Genomic DNA, 22,187 nt, shown 5'->3' with positions numbered 1-22,187 from the left:
AGGTCCCCCTGCCTCAACCCGCTCAAGCTGCCAAAAAAGCCCATCGAGGCACCATTCACAAGGACCGAAAACCTAGCACTAGAAATGCATAACTCAGTCCATCTTCTCCATCTCTCCCCAAAACCTATTCTCTCGAGTAGAAAGAGAAGAAAGCTCCAACTGACATGATCATACCCCCCTTCTCAATGTCTGGCTTGCATAAGACCCCTAGGACCCCACTACTCAATCTGTAGTCCACACATTCACAAGCTATAAAAACTGAATCCAGAATCTGACGACCACCAACAAACTGAGTTATGAAAATCCAAAACGATCCCATCCAAAACCTCCCTCAATCTCAGAGCCAAGACCTTAGCCATTATTTGTAGATGCATCCCACCAAACTAATCGATGTAAAGTCATTCACATCGGACGCTCCCCCCATCTTAGGAATAAGGGCAATGAATGTTGTGTTCATGCTCTTCTTGAAATGCTCCTAGGAATGAAAAGCAAGAAAAGTGTCCATCACCTCCTACCCAACCGCCTCCCAGCACTCGAGGAGGAATCTCAGAGAGAGACCATCAGCATGGTTATCAAAATCGCGATTCTAGGTCATCCTAGGTACCCAAAATGATTGGAATTGCACAAAAATCATTCCTGGAGCAAAATCGCTGTAGAATCGAAGGAATCGTAGAATCTTACTGATTCTACCGATTCTTTTCTAACCCCTTGCTTGGGCCTTCTCTTGGGCTGGTACACCTTGTTTGAGCTTTATTCAAGGGTTGGGCTCTTTTTAATAAGAAAGCCCAACCATTTCTAGGCTCAAACACAGAGAATACAGTAAAATATAAAGCTGGAAAAAAAATGCACAAAGAAGCCCTAAATCATGCAATTAGACAGCCTCTTCTCTCTGACGAGTAGGCTCTTCCCTTTGACGAGCAACAAAGTTACAAACTCAAGGTCCTAAATCGTGAAATCAGACAGCATCCTCTCTCTGAGACACTGACGAGCAGCCTTTTCCCTTTGACGAGCAACAAAATTACAAACTCAAGGTTTTTTTTTTTTTTTTTTTCTGCTTTTATTCTAACTTCTGTGCAAAGTGAATGTGAGAGATATGAGGTGCCTATTTGCTTTGATGCAACTTTTTTTCCCCAGTAATTGCATAGATGTGATCAGAAGACATGAAAGAAAAAGTATGACAACATGATTGTATTAAAGATTTGTAATTACAGTTAAGTACACATATACTTATGATTTGTTGAAGTTGAAGTCCTTGAACTTTGTACCGTTGATTTAGAGCAAACTTAGTAGAATAATATGACTGAACATTTTGTGCTTTATTATTGCATTATTTTTGGATTAATTTGTTCACGCCATTGTTATGAATACTGGTGAAACAATTATTACACATTATTGTTCAATTGTCTTGCCATTGTCATGCTCCCAGTGCTTGAAAATTATAAACAAATTTTGCTGTTCCATTAACCACTTATCAAAATTAATAGGCAGCCACACAATTTGAGGATTTCTGTTTTGTGTTATTTTATGTTCTGTTTAGGAAGACTAGAGCGTTTTGATGGCCTGAAGGCGGTCTTGGTGCTTCGCCAGAGGAGCAGATTGGTGATTTTCACGGTGGTCTAACCCAAGGACAGGGATGTAGGGGGATACACGCGCCAAAGGAGAGTTGGGTGAGCAGAGTTGGGTGTGATACACGTGGTTGGTCTTCATGCGCCTCCCGTTGTTGGTGCAAGACAGCTGTTGGTGCACGTGCTTCTGCATGTGAGCGTGTGGGACATTTGAATTCTGATAAGGATGGGCCTGGATCTGGGCCACACTATGGGCATCATGGACTAAGTGATACAGCTGGGCCTCATCAGGTTAAATCCAAGCCCAAGCCTGTTGGGGATCTTCCTCCTTAGCTGGTCCGCACCAGACCAAGCCCAACTCAATTGGGTTAAGATCGTCGACTGGGCTACCTCATTCTAAGCCCACATCCAGATTGGGTATGTCAAGAGGGGATAGGGTGGTGGTTTGGGGTTCGAATAAGGGGCTTGTTGTTTCTATTAAGGGGAAGCAGTCCAGCCCACTGTTTGCTAAGGAGTCCAACTTTTCAGCAGGCCCAATCCACAGCTTCATCTTCTTCGAAAATCAAAGCTCCTTCAACGACGAAGTCGGTGGCTAAGCAATGGTCTAGGGTGGAGAAAGATAACCGGGTAAAGGTGAGTGATGTTTTTCATGGTGATAGGTCGCTGACTAAGAGATTCCGTCACGGTGAGTGCTGCAAAAATTTGATGTCTGGGAACAGATTTGGTCCGTTGCATACCAGAAGTTGCAGTTGGGAGGTGGTGAGACATGAGGTGATGGGTACCTTTTATGAGTTTCATTCTAATGGGAGGTTCGAAAAGTCGTTGAATGCTTCTTTCATTGCTCTTATCCCTAAGAAAAGAGTTGTGTCCGATGTTAAGGACTTTAGACCAATAAGTCTATTAGGTTGCATTTATACGCTTATTACAAACGTTCTCGCCTTAAGATTGAGGGAGGTTCTGGACGGGAAATTCTGGACTCCACTCTCATTGCCAGCGTATGTGTGGATTTTAGGTTGAGGAGCAGTGTTCCAGGAGTCTGTGCAAGCTTGATATTGAGAAAGCATATGATCACATAGTTGGAATTTCTTGTTATATCTTCTGGGGAGGATGGTTTGGGGAGAGATGGAGGAAGTGGATCGAGACTTGTACTTCTTCTGTTAGATTCTCTATACTGGTGAATGGGTCCCCATCAAGCTTTTTTGGAAGCTCTCGAGGTTTGAGACAAGGGAATCCCCTTTCTCCCTTTCTATTTATTATTGTTATGGAGGCCTTTAGCAGATTGATGAGGAGAGGACAGCGGAGTTGGGCTTTATCAGGGGATGGGCCCAGATTCAGGGCAGCAGATGGATATCTCTCATTTACTTTTTGCGGATGATACTTTGGTTTTTTTGTAATGCGAATGTATCCCAACTTAGATATTTAAGGAGTGTGTTGGTCTGTTTTCAGGCAGGGTCAGGGTTGAAAGTTAACGTGGGTAAAAGTGTGCTTGTCCCTGTAAGGGAGGTTCAGGAGATGACTTCGCTTGTTATGGTTCTAGGATGTGGGACAAGTTACTTTCCGATTGTTTATCTGGGTTTGCCTTTGGGTACTTCGGCCAAGATGGTGGATGTTTGGGATCCAATGATTCAGGCCGATTAGATCTGCTGCTGGCGTGGAAGTTTATTCGAAAGGGATGGGACGAGTTTTCTAAGCATATTAGATGCAAAGTTCAGGAGGGCAGGGATGTTTGGTTCTGGGAGGATTATTGGTGTGGTGATTGCCCATTGTCTTGTTTGTTTCCAAGACTCTTTAGGTTTGTTGCGGATAGACATGCTATGGTAGCGGACTGTTATTGGCTTGATAGTGGAAGGCTTACGTGGGATGTACGTTTTCAACGTTCTTTTCAGGATTGGGAACTTGATGATGTCCTTGGCATGTTGAATCTTTTGTATAGACAGAATTTAGACGGTGAGGGTCTAATTCCTGGGTTTGGATGCCTTCTCCTCGAGAGAGGTTTGATGTTCGTTCTTTTTTCCTTCACCTTGCCGGCTTTCATGGTTCAAATTTTCCATGGAAAATGGTTTGCGTTCGAAGGCCCCTCTCAGGGTGGCCTTTTTTGTTTGGACTGTGGTGGCTTGGGGTAAGATTCTCAGTCTGGAAAATTTGAGAAAGACTAGACATATCACAGTCAACTAGTGTTGCAGTGTAAAAATGATGGAGAGTCTGTGAATCACCTTCTTTTGCATTGGTCTGTGGTTTATGATTGTTGGAGTCTTATTTTTGGTCTTTTTGGCATCCATTAGGTTACGCCTCGGTCTTCAAGGGAGTTGATTGACGTTTAGAGGGACCAGAGGGTGGGGGTCCATGCTCGTGTCTGTTGGAGGGTGACCCCCCTTTGTGTTTGGTGGAGCATTTGGAATGAGCGAAATAAAAGATTTTTGATGGGGAGGAAACCTCCATTAGGGCGCTAAAATTTTCTATTATTAGTTCTCTTTTTTGTTGGGTGATGTGGAGATATTGTATACATTTAGATGGGATTGTGGACTTTTGGGGTTCTTTGGGTCCATAGGGTTTTATTTTGGTTTGGTTCCTTGTATATCTCTTGGGATGTGTTCCCCTTTCTAATACATTTTATTTATCAAATAAATAAATAAATAAATGTTCTGTTTATGTCGGTATTGCAATTGCATAACTAGAATTATTGGTTGAATAACTAGAAGTGTTTTAGCCTTATTCTTCATAAATTTTACACACTTACTATTTTAGAAATTATTTTGAATTTTTTTTTACAAGTTAGTAGAATCTTACAATTTACGATTCGATTCCGATTCTACGGAACCCAAAACGATCGTACGTAAAATCCTGATTTTAACAACCTTACCCATCAGGACCCGAGGCTTTGTCCCCGTTACTGTTCTTCAGCACCTTCAAAACTCTCTCTTCTGAAAAGGGCTTTCCAACCCCTCACTATCCGTTATAGAGATTAAATCAAACTGAATACCCCCAAAAAGAGGCTACCAACTCAAAGTTTCTGTGAACACCTTCTGATGAAGAAAATTTTCCTTTGGTGCCTAGTGGATCACTGTTGTCATTACCGTTGATGAGATGATTATTTTTACTTTTTCAGTATTGCAAAGCAGAAGAAATTCATAGTGAGAAAGAAACTAGGGCTACAATACTCCAATCTGGGTTTTCCTAAATTGCTTTGCATTGTAGCCAGATTCTTATTTTATTTTATTTTTTAAAATTTTTGTTCTTGTAATATATTAGGAGGGAAAGAGCCAGTTTATAGTGTAGAGTTCTCCATCAGAATTGGAGAGGAGTGGGGTGGTTGGACAATCAATGGAGGGGAACATGCCGATAGGGGTGGGAGTTTGGAAATTCATTCGGAAGGGGTGTAATGAGTGTTCAAAGCATATTAGATTCAGGATCTGGTGTCGGAGGACGGTTTGGTTCTGGATGGGTGTTTGGTGTGGAGATGAGTCCCTTGTTTGCTTTTTCCGAGGCTCTTCAGGATTGCAATGGTTAGGCACGGTTCAGATGCTAACTATTATCAGCTTGATATCAATAGAGTGACTTGGGATGTTGATGTAGGACAAAAGAGAATCCTTGAATAGCTAAGAACTCAAACATTTCAGAGTCTGAGAGTTCTAACAACTAGGGCTGAAATTTGGAGGTGTGATAGCAGAAATGTAGAAAATCAAGGAGAATAGAATAAGAGCTGCCTCTTGGCATCACACCAACAGGGTCAGAGAAACATATTATGGTTCAAGAGAGAGAAAGGATTTGAAAATAAGAAAAAGCCTATTGGCATTACACTAATAGAAAACAAAAACTTATTGAAATCACTCCACCAGAGCTTAGGTAGCACACCTAGAGAAGGCCTCACACCCTCAGAATTTGTGGATCACTCACAAAGAAATCTCAAAGATATTTTTATTCATTCATTGACTGCCTCACAAAGTTTACATCATACCCTTCTTATAGCTATTTATGACCCTGATATTACCCTTAATTAAGGCAATCAATATTTGACTCTAACATGATAAAAGTAATCACCCCATAATTGAGGTAATCAATATTTGACTCTAGGATTACCCCATAATTGAGGCAATTAATTGACCCTTGGATTACCCCATAATTCAGGTAATCAATACTTACTTAATAGCATAATTAAAGTAATTAAAAGTTGACAAAATCTCCAAATTATTCAAACTCCATGTGGACCCACATTATCTAGCCTATCGAATCTTCGAATCCTCTTTTTGGCGCCTTTTATACACCTTTAAAGATTTCTGCCATTAATCTCCATCGGATGTGTTTTTTGAGAGGCAATTCCAGAATTAGGAGTTGGCGGATGTTGGCAATCTCTTGGCCTTGTTGTAAATTCAAAGAGTGGGAGAGGAAGGCTCTGATGAGTTGAGCTATGTGGGTACTTGTCATGGGATGTTTGAGGTAAGATCATTTTGTAAGAGATTGGTGAATGTCAGGGAAACCGTGCTTTGGATTGCCTCAGATTCCACGAAGAGCATGCTTAAGGCGTGGCGTGGGTGTATAGTAGGTTCGCATGCCCGAGATGCTTAAATTACCACTCTCGGGAGCAAAATAGGTGATCATTTGATGGAGTGGAATCTCTTATTTGCGCGTTGAAGCATTCAATGTTAATTCTATATTCTTTTGGGATAAGAAGAAAATTTGTAAATCAATAGATGATTATATGGATTTTGTGGATAATTTTGACTTATTGATGGGCTTTTTGAGCTTTTTGTGTAGTTCTTAGACGCGCTCTCCTTTTGAGCACTTATTAATGAAACTTTACTCCAAAAAAAATGAGGAGGAATGTCTTGCAAATTTTATTTTTATTTTTTTTTTTTTTCTTTTTTTTGACAAGTAAAATTTCATAAAACACGCTCAAAAGGGGAGTGCTACCAACAAAACAAAAGCCATTCAGGATGCCCCTATAGCTTTAAGCTATCAACAAAATCCAAAAGACAATCCATAGAACTACAATCCCGCCCATTAACCCAAAAGAATAAAGAAGTAAGAATATTGTATTTAAGAGCCCAAATGGGAGACTCCTCTCCCTCAAAAGATAACCTATTCCTTTTACAACACAAACCCCACCAAATACAAAGGGGAGTGGCCCTCCAAGCATCTCTGACTCGGCTTTCCACTATACACCCTTTCCAAGTCTCTAAAAAGTCAACCATGGATTTTGGGAAAACCCATGGAAGACCAAACGCAACCAAAAACATAGACCAAACATCCCTTGCCACTAAGCAATGAATAATGTCTGCTGCAAATATAAAGAAGCTATGGGTGTTCTTGGAGGTGAAGTCACCGTTAAGGATTGGTGTTTGGAAGTTTATCCAAAAGGATTGGGATGAATTTTCAAAACATATTTGGTTCAATGTAACGAGTGGGAGGCATTTTTAATCTTGGGTGGATGCTTGGTTCGGGGATAGACCGTTAATGTGTGCTTTCTTGAGACTTTTTCAGATTGTTGTGGAAAAGCAGGTCTTGGTTGCCTACTGTTATCGGCTTGGTAGCGGGAAGTTTTTTTTAATATATAAGTAAGATATTATCAACGAGCGCTCAATAGGGAGCGCGTGCGAGACCAAGAAGGTCTGCTACACAGACAAAGAATCTACAAAATTAACTATTTCACTCACTGATTTATAATTCCCTCCCTCAACCCAAAAGAATAGAGTATAAAGAATAGAAAACTTGAGCACCCAAACCTCAACACCATCAAAAGAGTGTCTATTCCATTCACGCCACAACCCCCACCATAAACAAAGGGCACCACCCTCCAAGCATCACGGGCTTGCCTTCTCAATACACACCCTCTCCAAGCCTCTAGCATGCTCTGTGGGGACTCTAGCATAACCCAATGGACAAAAAAAAGAGCAAAAAGCATAGCCCAACTGTCTCGAGCAACTAGACCATGCAAGAGACTAACAGACTCTTCATCCTTCTAACACATACAACATCAATTGATGATGCCTCCTTCTCAAATTGCCAATTGTCAAAATCCTCCCTAGAACCACTGTCCATCCAAAAAAAGGTCACCTTGAGTGAATCTTTAGATCGTTACACTGCCTTCCGCAGGAAGATGACTGGGGATGTACAATACTACAATTTGGGAGGCATTTTCAAGATTGGGAGTTTGAGGGGCTTGATGAGTTTATGGTGGTGTTGAATCACCTGAATGTGGTTCGACAGGGGCTTGATGAGTTGTTTTGGGTGGCTCCATTCATGGGAGATTTGAGGTGCATTCTTTCTATCGGTGGCTGTTGGATACTAGAGGAAACTCTTATCCTTGGAAGGTAGTTTGGCACACCAAAGCCCCTCCAAAAGTGGTTTTTCTTGGATGGGAAGTAGCTTTGGGAAGTTCTTGACAATAGATAATCAAGGAGGCGCCAGCAAATTATAGTTAACTGGTGCTATATGGTGCAAAAGAAATGCAGAGTTAGACAATCATCTTCTTTTGCATTGCCTGTGGCTGTGATCGATGGGATATGCTCTTGGCTATTTTTTGGTGTTCATTGGGTCATATGGGATTCCACAAAGAGCATAATTGAGGCTTGGATAGATTTAGTGGGAAATTAAGCTTGAGATGTTTAGAAGGCAGCTCCCCTTTGCTTTTTGGTGGGGCGTTTGGCAGTAGATAAATAGGAAGCTCCTAGTTGGGTGCTAAAATACTCCAATCTTAATTCTTTATTCTTTCAGGTTCATGGGTGGAGTTGTAAATTTGTGGAGGAATTTGTTAGATTTTATCGATAGTTTGAGAGTAGAGTTGGCCATTTTTGGTTTTTGTGCAATTCTATCTCCCCTCTTGACCGCTGTTAATTGAAATTTTATTTGTAAAAAGAAAAGGAAAAAAAAAAAACATTGTTCTTCAGTCCCTACATTATCTCTTTACACCTCATCAATTTCAGACGTTCCTTCATGATTTTATTTTAGTGTTGGACGATCATTGTACCTTACTTCTTCTTTCAAGCTTACTTCTTCTTTCAAGCTTGTTGCATGCTTTCAAAATGTTTGATGATTTACCTCATATACTCGTCCCTACTCCAAACTGAGTGGAGAACAGAGGTTATGCTCAAATTCTTTCAAGCTTAGGAGGCAAATACATAATACACCTTAGGTCACTAAGGTAAAATCATTTAGGCAAGCAATGAAAAAGAACCGTTTACAACATTGCCAGTGAGCTACAAAATTCCAGATAATGAAATGTCCATAATAAAAAATAAAAATAAAAATAAATAAATAACTTTTTGATATGCTTTTCCTGGCACATCAAATTTCTTCTTCTAAACCAGTAATTAAAACATCAATCCAATATGACTCTCAACTTATCCATTAATTAATCCACAATCCAAGGTGTTTGCTGAATTAGCTCTATCACCAAAAAGAACCAAATATTGCTGCAACTAAATGTACTAAATTTTGAAAATTCCCATTCAAAATTTGCGCCCATTGCCTACTTCCAGCTATAGTTTCTATGTAAATGAACTGCAAACACACCGAAAATGGAAACCCAACATTGGCCGATGCCCAGAAAACACTATCGACATTTAATTTACAGAGCTTCGCACTATTGAGCTGAAGAGTCTTATATTCAAATGAAGATTATTTGAAGTTGTCATTAATATTCAACTGCAGCAGATATGAGCTGGTAGATCAAAATCGTTATGTGACGAATGTTAAGCAAAACAACAGTATAGAAATTTAGAACTATATATATGTGTGTATATGAGAAAACCTAACCTTTTCGTTTTTGAAACGTGTGCGGATGTTGCCGAGCTCTTTATCAACCCGAAGGCGTTCCTGTTCTTTGTTCTGGGAATTTCGAACGTCGCTGATGAAGACGGAGAGACCTCTCATGCCAGACAACGCCATCTTCGATCAGATCCAGCCGAGAGAGAACGTCTCAGCTGGTCCGAATCGTTCGATTCTCCCTCTCTTTCTCTAGATCCTGACCTTCCGTTTGAGGACTGAAGGGAAGACAACGGCGAGATCTTGAAGAAGATCGAAACAAATTTCAGAAGAAATGTCCCTCTAATGAAAGAAAGAAAAGAGAATGAATGTGATCTAGAGAGAGAAAATGTTTTCAGAGAGAAGATGGAGGGTACAGGAGGTGGACTAAGGAAGTTTGGAAAAGTCGTCCGCCAGTGCAGAAGAGCATGACTTCCACTCGCTCGGGGTATGCCGCGCGGTAAATACAGTAAGACAATATATTAAGAGTACAAATAAATATAAATGAAGGTGAAAAAAAAAAAAATATATATATATATATATATATATATATATATATTTGGAGCATGAAGTAATCTTCTTAAATTATTCACTAACCCCTATTTAGTAACATTTTCAATTTTGGTTTTTTTTAATTAAAAAAAAAGGTAATAAAATCCATTTGGTAACTTTATTTTGACTTTTCATATTTTAAAACTTTTGAAAATTTATTGCCATTTCCTTCACAAATCAGTTTTGGTTTCCAAATACTGTTATTTATTATTTTTCACAATTAGAGAAATATTATTTTATTATATTTCAATTATAATCAAATAGTAAATGGAATTTAAAAAATATTTTATTATACTATAATAGTAAAATTAAAAATAAAATTTTATTATTTTTCAATTATACTCGAATAATATATAACATATTATTTTATTATTTTTCAATTATACTCGAATAATATATAACATATTATTTTATTATTTTTCAATTATATCCAAATAGTAAATAAAATTTTAAAAATTATTTTTTTATACTCAAATAGTAAAATTAAAAAATTTATTTTATTAATTTTCAATTATACTCAAATAGTATATAAAATATTATTTTATTTTTCAATTGTACTCAAATAGTAAATAAAATTTTTAAAAAAATTATTATACTCTAATAGTAAAATTAAAAAAAAATTAATTTTATTAATTTTTAATTATACTCTAATAGTATATACATTTTTTTTCAATTATAGTACATAAAATTTAAAAAAAAAAATTTATTATACTCAAATAATAAAATAAATAAAAAAGTTATTTTATTATTTTTCAACTTAAAAAGTAAATAAAAGAGTCAATTTTAAAATAAAAAAAATATACCAAACATATATTCTCTTTTATCTTTTCAAATATTCAACAGATGTGCATTACCAAACTATTTTTGTATTAAAATAAATAACAACACAACTTTTTAAAAGTTGTTATTTTCACATAAATTAAAGCTTGGCCAAAAATAAAAATTACAGTGTTACCAAACAGGCCCTAACTGAAAATAAATTATAAGCTCGTGTGTCGAATTACGGATGTTAACCGGGGATAAAAGGGCTATAATCCTCTCAATGGCACCTCTCACTGGAGGGTGTCCATGGCAGATCCAAGGGTTGGGATGAAGACACGTCAACCCATCTTGCCATGTCATTGCCTTGTCAACGATGACGAAGCGCCATGTCAGCTTTAAGTTTTTAACCTTACTTTTTTTACCATGTACGAATACTGCAGGCAAAATACATACTTACCATATACGAATACAATATACCAAATTTATACGTGGGCCTAAATATACTTTTTACTTTGACGGTTTCTCTTCTCTTCGTATTCTTCTTCTTCTTCGAGCTTTTGTTCTTCTTCCTCGTCCTCTGGTTTCCCGTCCGAACCGTGCGCCGGCGGCTTCCCTTTGGTCATTCATTTTTTACTTTACTTCCTTAGCTTCTGTTATCTTCTTCTTGGTTCACCTTGTCTTCCCTCCTTCATCCTCCCTCCCTCCTCTGGGTCGTATCGTTTTCTCTTCAAGGCGGTATCGTATTTTCATTTGTCCGTCTTCCCTTTCATTTATTTAATAGCAGTTGTTGTTGTTCAGTTGGTGTTGTTATTGCATCTTATTTCGTCAAAGAAGAAATCATGTGTTTTTGCGAGGTTTTATACTGTGATTTTGCGAGGGTTTTAAGCATTTGGGGAAATACAATGGCGAGGAAAAAAACTATAACGAAGAATAAATTGGAAAAGAAATCGGTATCTAAAACAATGAACAAAGAAGATATTGCAGGTGGGGAGCAGACATTGGTGAAACAGCCTACCACAGTCTTCGTGATGTATAGGTAAATATTCCTTAAGCTGTTGAATTAAATTTATATCCACAATTGCATTTATTTTAGTATTTAGGTTTTACAAAAATTGATTGTTTTGTATAAAAATTGATTGATTAAATTAGTGTTTTTTATTGTATTTGTAGAACTGGAAATTCACATTGTGTTAATTTTAGTTGTATAACTGTAAATACACATGTTAGTATGGTATGCAATTCATGATACATTGATGTTCAAATAATTTGTGATTGTTATTTTTATAGAAATATGAAATAAAAAATGAAGTGTATCTTATTTATTGCAATAAGAAGTATGCTGCACATACACATGTTAGGAAGGTTTGTTGATGTACTATGTAATTCATAATACATTGATGTTAAAAGAATTTGTGATTGTTATTTTTTTAGAAATATGAAATGAAAAATGAAGCTGTCAAATGAAAAGTAAAATAGTAAACCAATGAATCCAAAAATAACAACTCAAAAAACAGAAAATGCAAACCCTTGTAATCAGTTCATGATAACAAAACATCAGAAATGTCAACGGTTTAATAAATAAAACATCACATCTTTAACATAATATATTCACCTGATTTTAACAGATAAAGTAATATAATACATATCCACACATTCATACATTTTTCCAACATGTGGCGCCACTAATACGAACATGTCATACAAAATATATCAAAACATACTTCAACTGAAAAGCATAACTTTTCAAAAACAAGTGTAAACATCTTTATTAATAAACCATCACAACTTTTTACTAATATTCTCACAAATTTTACTTATAAAGCCTTGTAATCAGTTCATGGTAACAAAACAGCAGCAAAAAATAGGGTCTCCTACAATGTCCACCTCAGCAAAGCACAAACAAAAGACAGTAACAAAAAACCACAATTTATATAGTAATATCTTGTTAACTAGCATTATGTACTATGACAACATGAAAAAACTTGTGTGTGGCCATTAAATTAGAAAGAGTGCAAACATCCAAATGTAATCTAGCATTTGTTTCCTTCCAAATAGCCCACAAAGATGCTGCAAATAAAATTTTCAAAGCCATTGAACTCTGATACTGAGAATTAAACCAGAGAAAAAGCTCCCAAACTGTGTTAACAGCTGCAAACAATTCCATATTCCAATGGAGGACTTTAGTAATCTATATCAGTTTATGTGGTTTAGACTGAATACTGATAGAGTCAAGATAAGCCCTGAAAGGAACAAGCAAATCATCTTCTAACAGAGCAAAATTCTAGCCTCCATTCAGTATAATACTCTGCATTAAAACATCCTTGTGTAAACATAACCTTCTAGGCAGCGTATGATCAAATTTTTGTGCAATTGTTAACCCCTCACTCCAAGGGTCAAGAAACAATATAATTTCCTGGCCACTTCCAACTTGATAAGAAACAAATGTCAACATAGTTGCTTTAGCCTCCACAATAGCCTTCCAAATAACAGACTTAGAACTTGTCGGTACCACATTCCAGATAATTGAGTTAGCACAATATTTATGACGAAACCAAGACACCCATAACCTATCCTTATTGAGTAAAAAGTCCCAAGCCAACACAATTCTAGACACTCTTTTAAGATCAGACAGCTTCCTAAGGCCAAAACCTCATTTAGTTTTTGTATTTGTAACAATATCCCACTTCAGCAGATGTATTTTATTAGCATGAGCAGTACTCCCCCACAAAAAATGTCTACATAATTATTGAATTTGATTTGTCACAGCGACAGGGACATTAAAACTGTTACACCAGTAAAGAAAGACAGGATTCACCATTGTTTTAATCAACTCTAACTTACCAGCAAGAGACAACAGCTTAGTATTCCAATGAGAAATCTGTTTAATAACCTTATCAACAAGATCTTTACAATTATCTCCTTTAAGAGCTGAAGAACACATAGGTAGGCCTAAAACATAATTAATAGATAATTTGTATTGCATATTATCATCTGTTGTTGGACATGGTAGGAAAGTTAGTTTGTTGATGCAATATACATTCATTTAATAACTATTGAGTCGTCTAAAAAGTTGATAATAAAATATTTATTATGATTATAAGTCTGATTATATAGCCAAGTATCGGAAAGCTAATAACAAACTTGGAAGGATATCGAAGGCTCTGATGAATTCAATGCACAATGCTTGCAAAATGGCATGGAATGGAATGTCATCTAATGAGAAAGAACCGTGGGTAAGGGGAAAAAAAAAAGATTAATGGAAGAGTATAAGAAGCTTGCTTTGGAAAAAAGAGCTCCAATTAAAGAGAATGTAATTATATTTTGTTGGACTGATTTAATTTTATGGTTAAATTCTCTGAAAATATTATATGCATGATGTTTGTTTTTTAATGGTATGGCTTTGAAGCAGAAGAGAAAGGCCAAGAAAATTGCTCATCCAGGGGCGTGGCACAGATGCACCGTTTCCAAGTTTGTTCAAACTATTGCACAGCTTGATGACGATAAGAGAAAAGCTATGGAGGACATTGGATTCGGAAATTTATTGAAGCCAAAATGTACATATATGTCTCGGGACTTATGCATGTACTTACTAAAGAATTATGACCCTGATAATTCTTGCATAAGATTTGAGGACGGAGGCTTTATATCAATACATTCAGCCAATGCGCACTCGAATCTTGGGATTCCATTTGGAGTTCCAAATGTTCCCATAAATGTCCACTTCTACGATGCGGAGTGGATAGACGAAGGTGGTTACTTCAACACTGGCGGAATCCATGAGGAATTGTTGTTTGACCAGGTTTTAAAGTTAAAGGCAAGTGATGAATTCAAGAAAGCATTTGTCTTTTTTGCTTGCTCTACTTTACTAAGTCCTATTGGCAGAAATACATGCCACTGGGGCTTGTTGAAAAGTGTTGATGATGTTAATGATATCAGTACTTACAACTGGTGCGGTTATGTCTGCGATTGTTTGTTAAGAACAATGAAACCACGTACAAATAGGAAGGTGAAAAAGTCATATGGTGGTTGTTTGATGTTTTTGCAGGTATCATTACTTTCAACATTTGCTTTTCTTTTCTTCAGATTTCCTTTTTATTTACTTTGTTTGTTGTAATTAAAAACAGCTGCTTTATATGATGCGCTGTGAGACACAATATGGAGGTTACCCAGAGAGAGATATGAAAGCCCTCGATTTTTGGACCACATAAATTTTTCGGTCTCGCGTAAGATGGGAATTGGGTAACGGAGGTTTTGGTCGTGGATAGGTAATTGAAGTGTGTGTTATGAACAGGTAATTTATTTTGTTATATAATAATGTAACGACTAACTTATGTATTTTCATATTGAATTTGAATAGTTTTGTGCCTCTTAAGGCGAAGACATGTAGATGAGGCGGAGGGAATGATGGTGCATCCAAAGATAGCTCGGCCCCTTCTCCGTTTGATTCATTGAGCTTTGCATATAATGATTATGAATGTTCTGACTCAGAGGTGGAGGTAATCATTTAGTTAGTGAAATGCATTTTCTATATGTAGAATATTTGTTTTAAATTTTACAGATGTCATTGAACTGTATATACGCAGGTTTGCATTAAAAAAGTGAAGATGGACATTGCATTAGCTGAATATAATATAAGAAATTCGAAGAGGAGTTTAGGAAAATTGTTGACTTCATTGAAGAAGCATGGAGTTCGGAAAAAAAGGAAAAGTGTTTGGGGACAACAATGGCAACGCCAGCAGTGTAGGTGGGGAATGTGAAGATGATAACAGAGGTGGTAAGGATGGGGATGTTGAACCGGTTGAGAAAGCAGGTGAAGATGATAGCAGAGTTGGTGAGGATTGTGAAATGAATGATGATGAAGATTTTAGTGGTGATGATGAAATAGTGGGCAAGGGAAGTGGTTTAGATAATAGTGAAAATGAATCGCATAAGAGTGAGGAAAGTAATGAAAGAAGTAACCATGAGTGCAGTGATGCGGAGGGTGGACAAAAATGAGGGTCGTTCTAGTCTTAGGCAGGAGGTGTTGGTAATTGGGGAGGAAAAAAATAATTTAAATGAGGTTATTGATTTAAGAAATGTTGAAGAGGGAACCAGTGATGTAAAAGGAAAAAAAGGAAAGGGAAGAGTAAATTGAAAGTGAAGAAATATTTTTTCTGTCCATATGTATACAAAGGTGGCAAAATGGTTAGTCTGATTACGGAGCAAAACATGTTGTTGACATATGTGGCAAATGCTGAGGCAGATAAATTGTAAGTTTTCCAATGCACCGACTTTTATTAGGCTGGTTATTTAATTTGAATGCTTAGTATATATGAAAGGTACATTGAGTTATAATTGAGCTCATATTGCCTTAATATATGTAAATTTGTGGATCATATATATAGGAAAATATTTATTCAAAATGGATTGCATGAGTATGATACTGAATTGTGAAGCTTTGTTATGGTTGGTGGCAAATTGGTCTGGTTATAACTTTTTTCTTCTTTTGACTTAAGTAGAAACTGAGCTGAGAAGGATATATATTGCCAGTTAAACAAACCACATGAACACAAGATCTACAAAGCCTCACTACCATTTACAATGAGGTGTCACAACACCAAGTTGAAAACACCTAAACCTTGAGCAACTATAGGTTGTCACACCTTCAAATTATTATAATAAACTTGCACTAATAATGTTGTCAATAAGAACTGCAAGATAATCACACTTTAGCACAAAATTAGTAACAAAACAACTAGGATCAGGTCAGTTTTGTAGCTACTGTGATCCCTGTCAACCGAGGCTAGAAAAGGTATGCTGCAAGGTGTTAGGTCTAGAAAATATTCTCTTATACTTGGTTTATGTTTTGAAACAAAACATAGAGGTGGAACACTTGTTTATGAATTAAATTTGAGCCCCAAAATGTGTTCCAAACCAATTTCTGCAAAAACTCTGCAACTAGGGACTGAAATGTAAATTCACAGGTGCATTATCTTGTACTGGGCACCCTTAGTCATATTTCATGTTAATACACATGGTCAAACACAAATCTCATCAATCATACCAAGGTATAATGTTTTCTCAGTTCAAATCACAGTAAACTGGCCTAAAACCCTGTCTAATGTGAGGTTTAATAGGTCAACCACGAAGATAATAGTTTTTCTGGTAAATCTTGAATTTCAATAGCCTTTAATCAGTAATAGAAACTTGGTAGGATGAATAAATGCAGCTCATAGCAAGATACAAACAACATAAGCTCAGATTAAGTGACAAAACCAGAAAAATAGCTGTAATGGTGTGAGATGTAGAATCTTACTTTAGCTCACTTTGGTACAAGAGAGCACCTTCTGCAGATGTAAAAACCACAACCACACATGCTTGAACCTTGTTTTAACACCAGAGGTAGGCACAACTTGATTTCACCTTCAGCAGCCTCAGATTTACACCAGAAAATTAACTTCACAGGTTCATTTTATAGTTTAGTGGATCAGTGCACTCTTCATGCTAAGTTCAGAGATTAAAAGCAGGATTGTTCATGAACTTCCAAAAATGCCCTTTAATTGTCACTTATTGTACATACAGGAGAACAGACAGAGATTTTTAAATATTCAGACTCTTGTTGTGCTTGACTGTGGATATCTGAACCACCACTTTTCTATCACCTAGTTAACTTGTTGAGACAACAGATAAAGAGTTTTGAATATTCTCCACTACTTGTCCTTCCTTTCAATACTATTTGTATCTTCTTGCCTAGACAGCATTGACAAAAGCTCTTCATTCTTGTGAAGTAGTCTCTCCACTTCCTTTTGTAGCTCTTCCTTCTTGTGAAACAGTCTCTCCACTTCTTGCCTAGACAGTGTTTGTGGAATGCTTAATTTTTTATGCAACAAAACATGAACACCATATATGAATAAACTATATATATATATATATATATATATATATATATATATATATCTGTGTAATGTATTGTTTATTGTACAAAAAATGTTTGAGACCAATACTAGCTTAATATATTTACATTTCTAGATCATAAATATAGCACAATATTTGTTCAAAATGAAACTGAATTCTTAAGCTTTGTTGTTAATTGTGTCAGTGAACCAATTCTTTCCATGTACGGTACTATCGTATCTCGCCATGAGATTCAAAGTGTCTTCGCTGATAACTGGGTGTCCGACGATGTGAGTTAAATTATCTTTGTACATTATTTATATATATGTGTACAAATATTAATTGAATTACTTTAGCATGTATGTAAAAAATCTGTAATTTTTTCAGGTAATAAATTGGGAATATGTTAAATAACAAGCAAGGATCGAAGGGGGACAGGTACTACTTTAGTAGTAGAGCCATGCAGTTAATCAGTGAATTCAAGGTAAAAGAATTAAAGAAAAAACCTGAATGCATCAGTTGCCTTAAAGAAGTGTGGGAAAAATTCAAGAAGAATGGTGAGTATTGTACTCTACTTGATGCGGACACAGCAAAACTGGTTAGTGTGTTTTTTTCTTTTCTTTACTCCATAATCTTGTAACCCTTACTTTTACTATTCATTAACTCTGTATAATTACCTTGCTGCAGTTATATTTCCCTGCATGCATACAAGGACATTGGTTTCTATTGGTTGTCAACCGTCCGAGGAAGAAGGTTGATTACCTTTGTTCATTAGGAAGGACCCATAAATATATGGATTATGTTAAAGTGTTGGTATGTTTATTTAGTTTGTCTTGATGTAATTGATTAGGAGTGAACATTTATCATTTACAAAATATTGGTATGTACAACAGAAAGAGTTTATTAGGATCGTGTGTGAGGAAGATTTCACATAATTTCTGCCCAACACACCAAGGGCAATACCCAGACAATCATATAGGTAAGAATAAGTTATTATGTATTGAATTAGAAAACTGCCCTATACATTTATATAGGTAATTACTTTCACTTAAAAACCGTTGCCATTGCAGTGAATCATGTGGAATATTTGTCATGAGGTTTATGGAGCTGTGGAATGGGAACTTTGAAACATGTAAGTAAAAAATACATTGAGAGATTATTCGTACAATATAATGCATGTAATTACATTAATTGTTAGATTTCACATTTACTTTATCATGAATTAACTAAAAGTGTTATACTTTTCATAATGTTGCAGACAGGTGCGAAGGCAATGTGTTCTGAAATACTGTTCCAGCTCTTGGACGATGATCGGAATGAAAAAAAAGTTGAGTTGTACACCCTGTCATGTATTCGTGGATCCTAAACGAACAATTAATTTGTATTAATTTCGTACAATTAATTTGTATTAATGTGGTAAAATTGATGGTTGACAATTTTTCTGAAATGTTGTAGGATTGTTATACAAATTTCATTTATTAGACATCAGAATGTTTGAGTACTATGTGTTACAACATATTTGTGTATAATATAACAGTTATCTTAACATACATCATAGCTTTTACGAGCAATGTAAAGCAAAGCAAGTTGAAGGGAGCGTAGAAGGAATCATTAAATACGCATCATAATTATTTACTAATATGACATATGAATTATTTGTTAACATGCATTACAACTTTTAATTGCGAAGTTGAAGGTAACTGTGAAATACGCATCATAATTTTTTATTAATATGTGTTACAATGTTATTCTATATGATATATGAATTCTTTCTTAACATGCATCACAACTTTAATTACGAAGTTGAAGGTAACTGTGAAATACCCATCACACTTTTTTACTAATATGTGTTACAATGTTATTTTATATTATATATGAATTCTTTCTTAACATGCATCACAACTTTTAATTATGAAGTTGAAGGTAACTGTGAAATACCCATCACATTTTTTTACTAATATATGTTACAATGTTATTCTATATTATATATGAATTATTTGTTAACGTGCATCACAATTTTTAATTACGAAGTTGGAGGTAACTAAGAAATACGTATTATAATTTTTGACTAATATGTGTTGCAATGTTATTCTATATTATATATGAATTCTTTGTTAACATGCATCACAACTTTGAATTACGAAGTTGAAGGTAACTATGAAATACGCATCATAATTTTTGACTAATATGTGTTACAATGTTATTTTATATTATATATGAATTCTTTGTTAACATGCATCACAACTTTTAATTACGAAGTTGAAGGTAACTTGTAAATACCCATCACACTTTTTTACTAATATGTATTACAAAAGAATTGGGATTAACATATGAATTACTTCTTCTTGACATTAATTTGAATAGTTCATTTACGCAACAACACCTGTATGAGTAGAATCACTACCAATCCAAAAAAAACAGGCCTATAAGGAAAAAAATAAACAAATCTTTTACGATTGACAAATGTAATTTTAGAAGATCGGCATCTGCAGTAGTTGTTGTTGCACAACCAAAATCATTTTCAACCGCCGTGGATGGTGGATCGATCCACATAAAAAAAGAACAACGCCTTTGTGCACAATTGAAGAATCGCCTCTTAGGATTCTTTTGGTCTTTGAAACATGCAAACGAGTCCTTTCTCCACATAAACAAATTGGATGGTCAACAGCACCTCTATGATGTACTCCAGTGCTGCTCGATGATGCCATTGAAGACGGTAAAAGTACGCAGTAAACAAAGTACTCCAGTGGTGCTCTGTTACTGGTTCTTTGTATATATATATATATATATATATATATATACATGTACCTGTGTGTGTGTCTGTATGTTTATAACGGCTCTCTAACGGTTCTTTTATAACGGTTCAAATTCAAGGGTCAGTCATCAGTTTCAAAGTGGTTTAAATAATTAGTTTTAATTACAATAAAATAATGTTTGTATTCAATGTAATATATGTTGTCAAAGTGGGTTTGTATTTCGGGAAATCAATGAACAGAAAGAAAAAAAAACAGAGGGCTTTAGTTAAAATGAAATTAAATGGGGCTGCCAGAACTACAAAATAGGTACAAAGGAGTTGGGAAGAAGAAAACGGTTGTTACATTCACATCAGCCCTTTTTCATATTTACGTACACTCACATTGTACTTCCTTCCCTTCATATTTACAACGAGGTGCTGCCGGACCCGTTGGGGGCTTAATCGCCATCATTTTCCAAAACGCTGAGATTTCATATTTCATATTTCATGCAGTACGCATGAAAGTAAGTACATTATAGGAACTACAAAAGGCTCGCAAAATACATGGATCTATATATCACATAACAACAGAGTTGAACTGTTGGCTCCCTTCTACACAACAGTTGGGTTCTGACCTTCATTTGGAGAAAAAAATGGGAGATGGAGGAAAGAGGTCATTGCTGAGGGCATTGTCGTGCTCGTTTTCCAAGTCTGCTAAGTGACGTTCCACCCAGCGCAGTTCTTTCTCCATCATCTGCATCTTCTTGATGACACGGGTCAGCTTACCCATGATGGTATTCGGAAAGTTAGGATGGTTCATATCCAACTCATCATCAGTCTCAGCCGTGGTTGTTTGAGGTGGGGGGACTGGTGGTGGAGGAGATGGGTTAGTTTTCCTGTCCATCTTTGTTTTGGTTGTTGTTTTACAAAGTGTGGAGAGTTAGGTTTTATAGTGTTGAAATCTAACTACCATATCTGACCATACATAAATGCATTGAGATATGCATCAGAGAGAGAAGCATCAGAGCGGTTTGTGTGGCAAAAGGAAAGATACAGTTGCATTCAATTAGTTGTTTGGCAAAACAGAGTGGAAATGATGTATTCAATGAAGTTGTTGGGTATAAATGAAAAGTTAATGGTGCCCAACTACTCATTACTATCCAGTTTACTGAATATATATTATTTAACCATAAAAGTCCAAGGCAGCTTCTTCCAACTCGAGAAATAGAAAGATAGCTTCATTGGGAAGTTGGTGAGTGTTCCTATGTTAAGTATAATATTTCTATCTTAACTGTGCATATATAAATTATACTTTTCAGTCTGAGCACTTAAGTGTTCAGTTTTGTGTACTTAATTTTCAAATTGCATTGGCGGCATGGTTTCCATTCTTGTTCACTATCGTCCGCGTATTGGTGAAATCAGAAATGTGGACCCCCAAAATTATGGTTACCAGAAATTTTTAGAAGATTTGTGTGGATTGCTATTCATTCGTGCAATTCCACATCCTTTTGCCATGAATGTATATGTTTCTATCCCTGACACACTCAATGGAATGGTGCTCAGCAACGATTCCAATATGGCAAGGATGTTTGAATTGAAATATTCCTGTAGAACGATGATTGTTTTTTTTGAAACACAGGAAATACGTTATCCATTAGCTACCTGCTTTTGATCCATCTACTACTGTAACTTGGAAGTTTAGTGGTGGATGGATGAAATAACTTTTATAACTGTGTTTTGTGGTTTTTCATGGTGTTCCTGTAATATTTTACTTATGTTATGTAGCTGTGACATATGTTTAAAATATATATAAAGTTGTGACATATGTTATGTTATGTACGTCTGACAAATTGTTGATATATGTGTTTAAAATATATACCTATATGATATACAATATACTTGTGGCACTTATTATTAGAATGTTATGACGTTACTTTCAGAATAACATCTCCATGCAAAAA

General features: G+C 36.0%; 1 protein-coding gene across 1 annotated transcript in view; it reads right to left on the bottom strand.

The window, feature by feature from the left end:
- Window positions 1-9,761, bottom strand: part of LOC132306116 (AP-2 complex subunit alpha-1-like) — a 44,059-nt gene extending 34,298 nt beyond the window's left edge. The window contains exon 1 of the mRNA XM_059803357.1: window positions 9,318-9,761. Coding sequence (XP_059659340.1) covers window positions 9,318-9,449 — 132 coding nt within the window. The 5' untranslated portion in view covers window positions 9,450-9,761. The remainder of the gene's footprint in view (window positions 1-9,317) is intronic.
- Between the last annotated feature and the right edge of the window lie 12,426 nt (window positions 9,762-22,187).

This window comes from Cornus florida, unplaced genomic scaffold, assembly GCF_030987335.1.
Source record: "Cornus florida cultivar Cherokee Brave unplaced genomic scaffold, ASM3098733v1 CherokeeBrave_3.0.0_Hap2_Chr05, whole genome shotgun sequence".
Classification (NCBI taxonomy): domain Eukaryota; kingdom Viridiplantae; phylum Streptophyta; class Magnoliopsida; order Cornales; family Cornaceae; genus Cornus; species Cornus florida.
The sequence above is the reverse complement of the archived record's forward strand: the minus strand, read 5'-3'. Positions and strand labels throughout refer to the sequence as shown.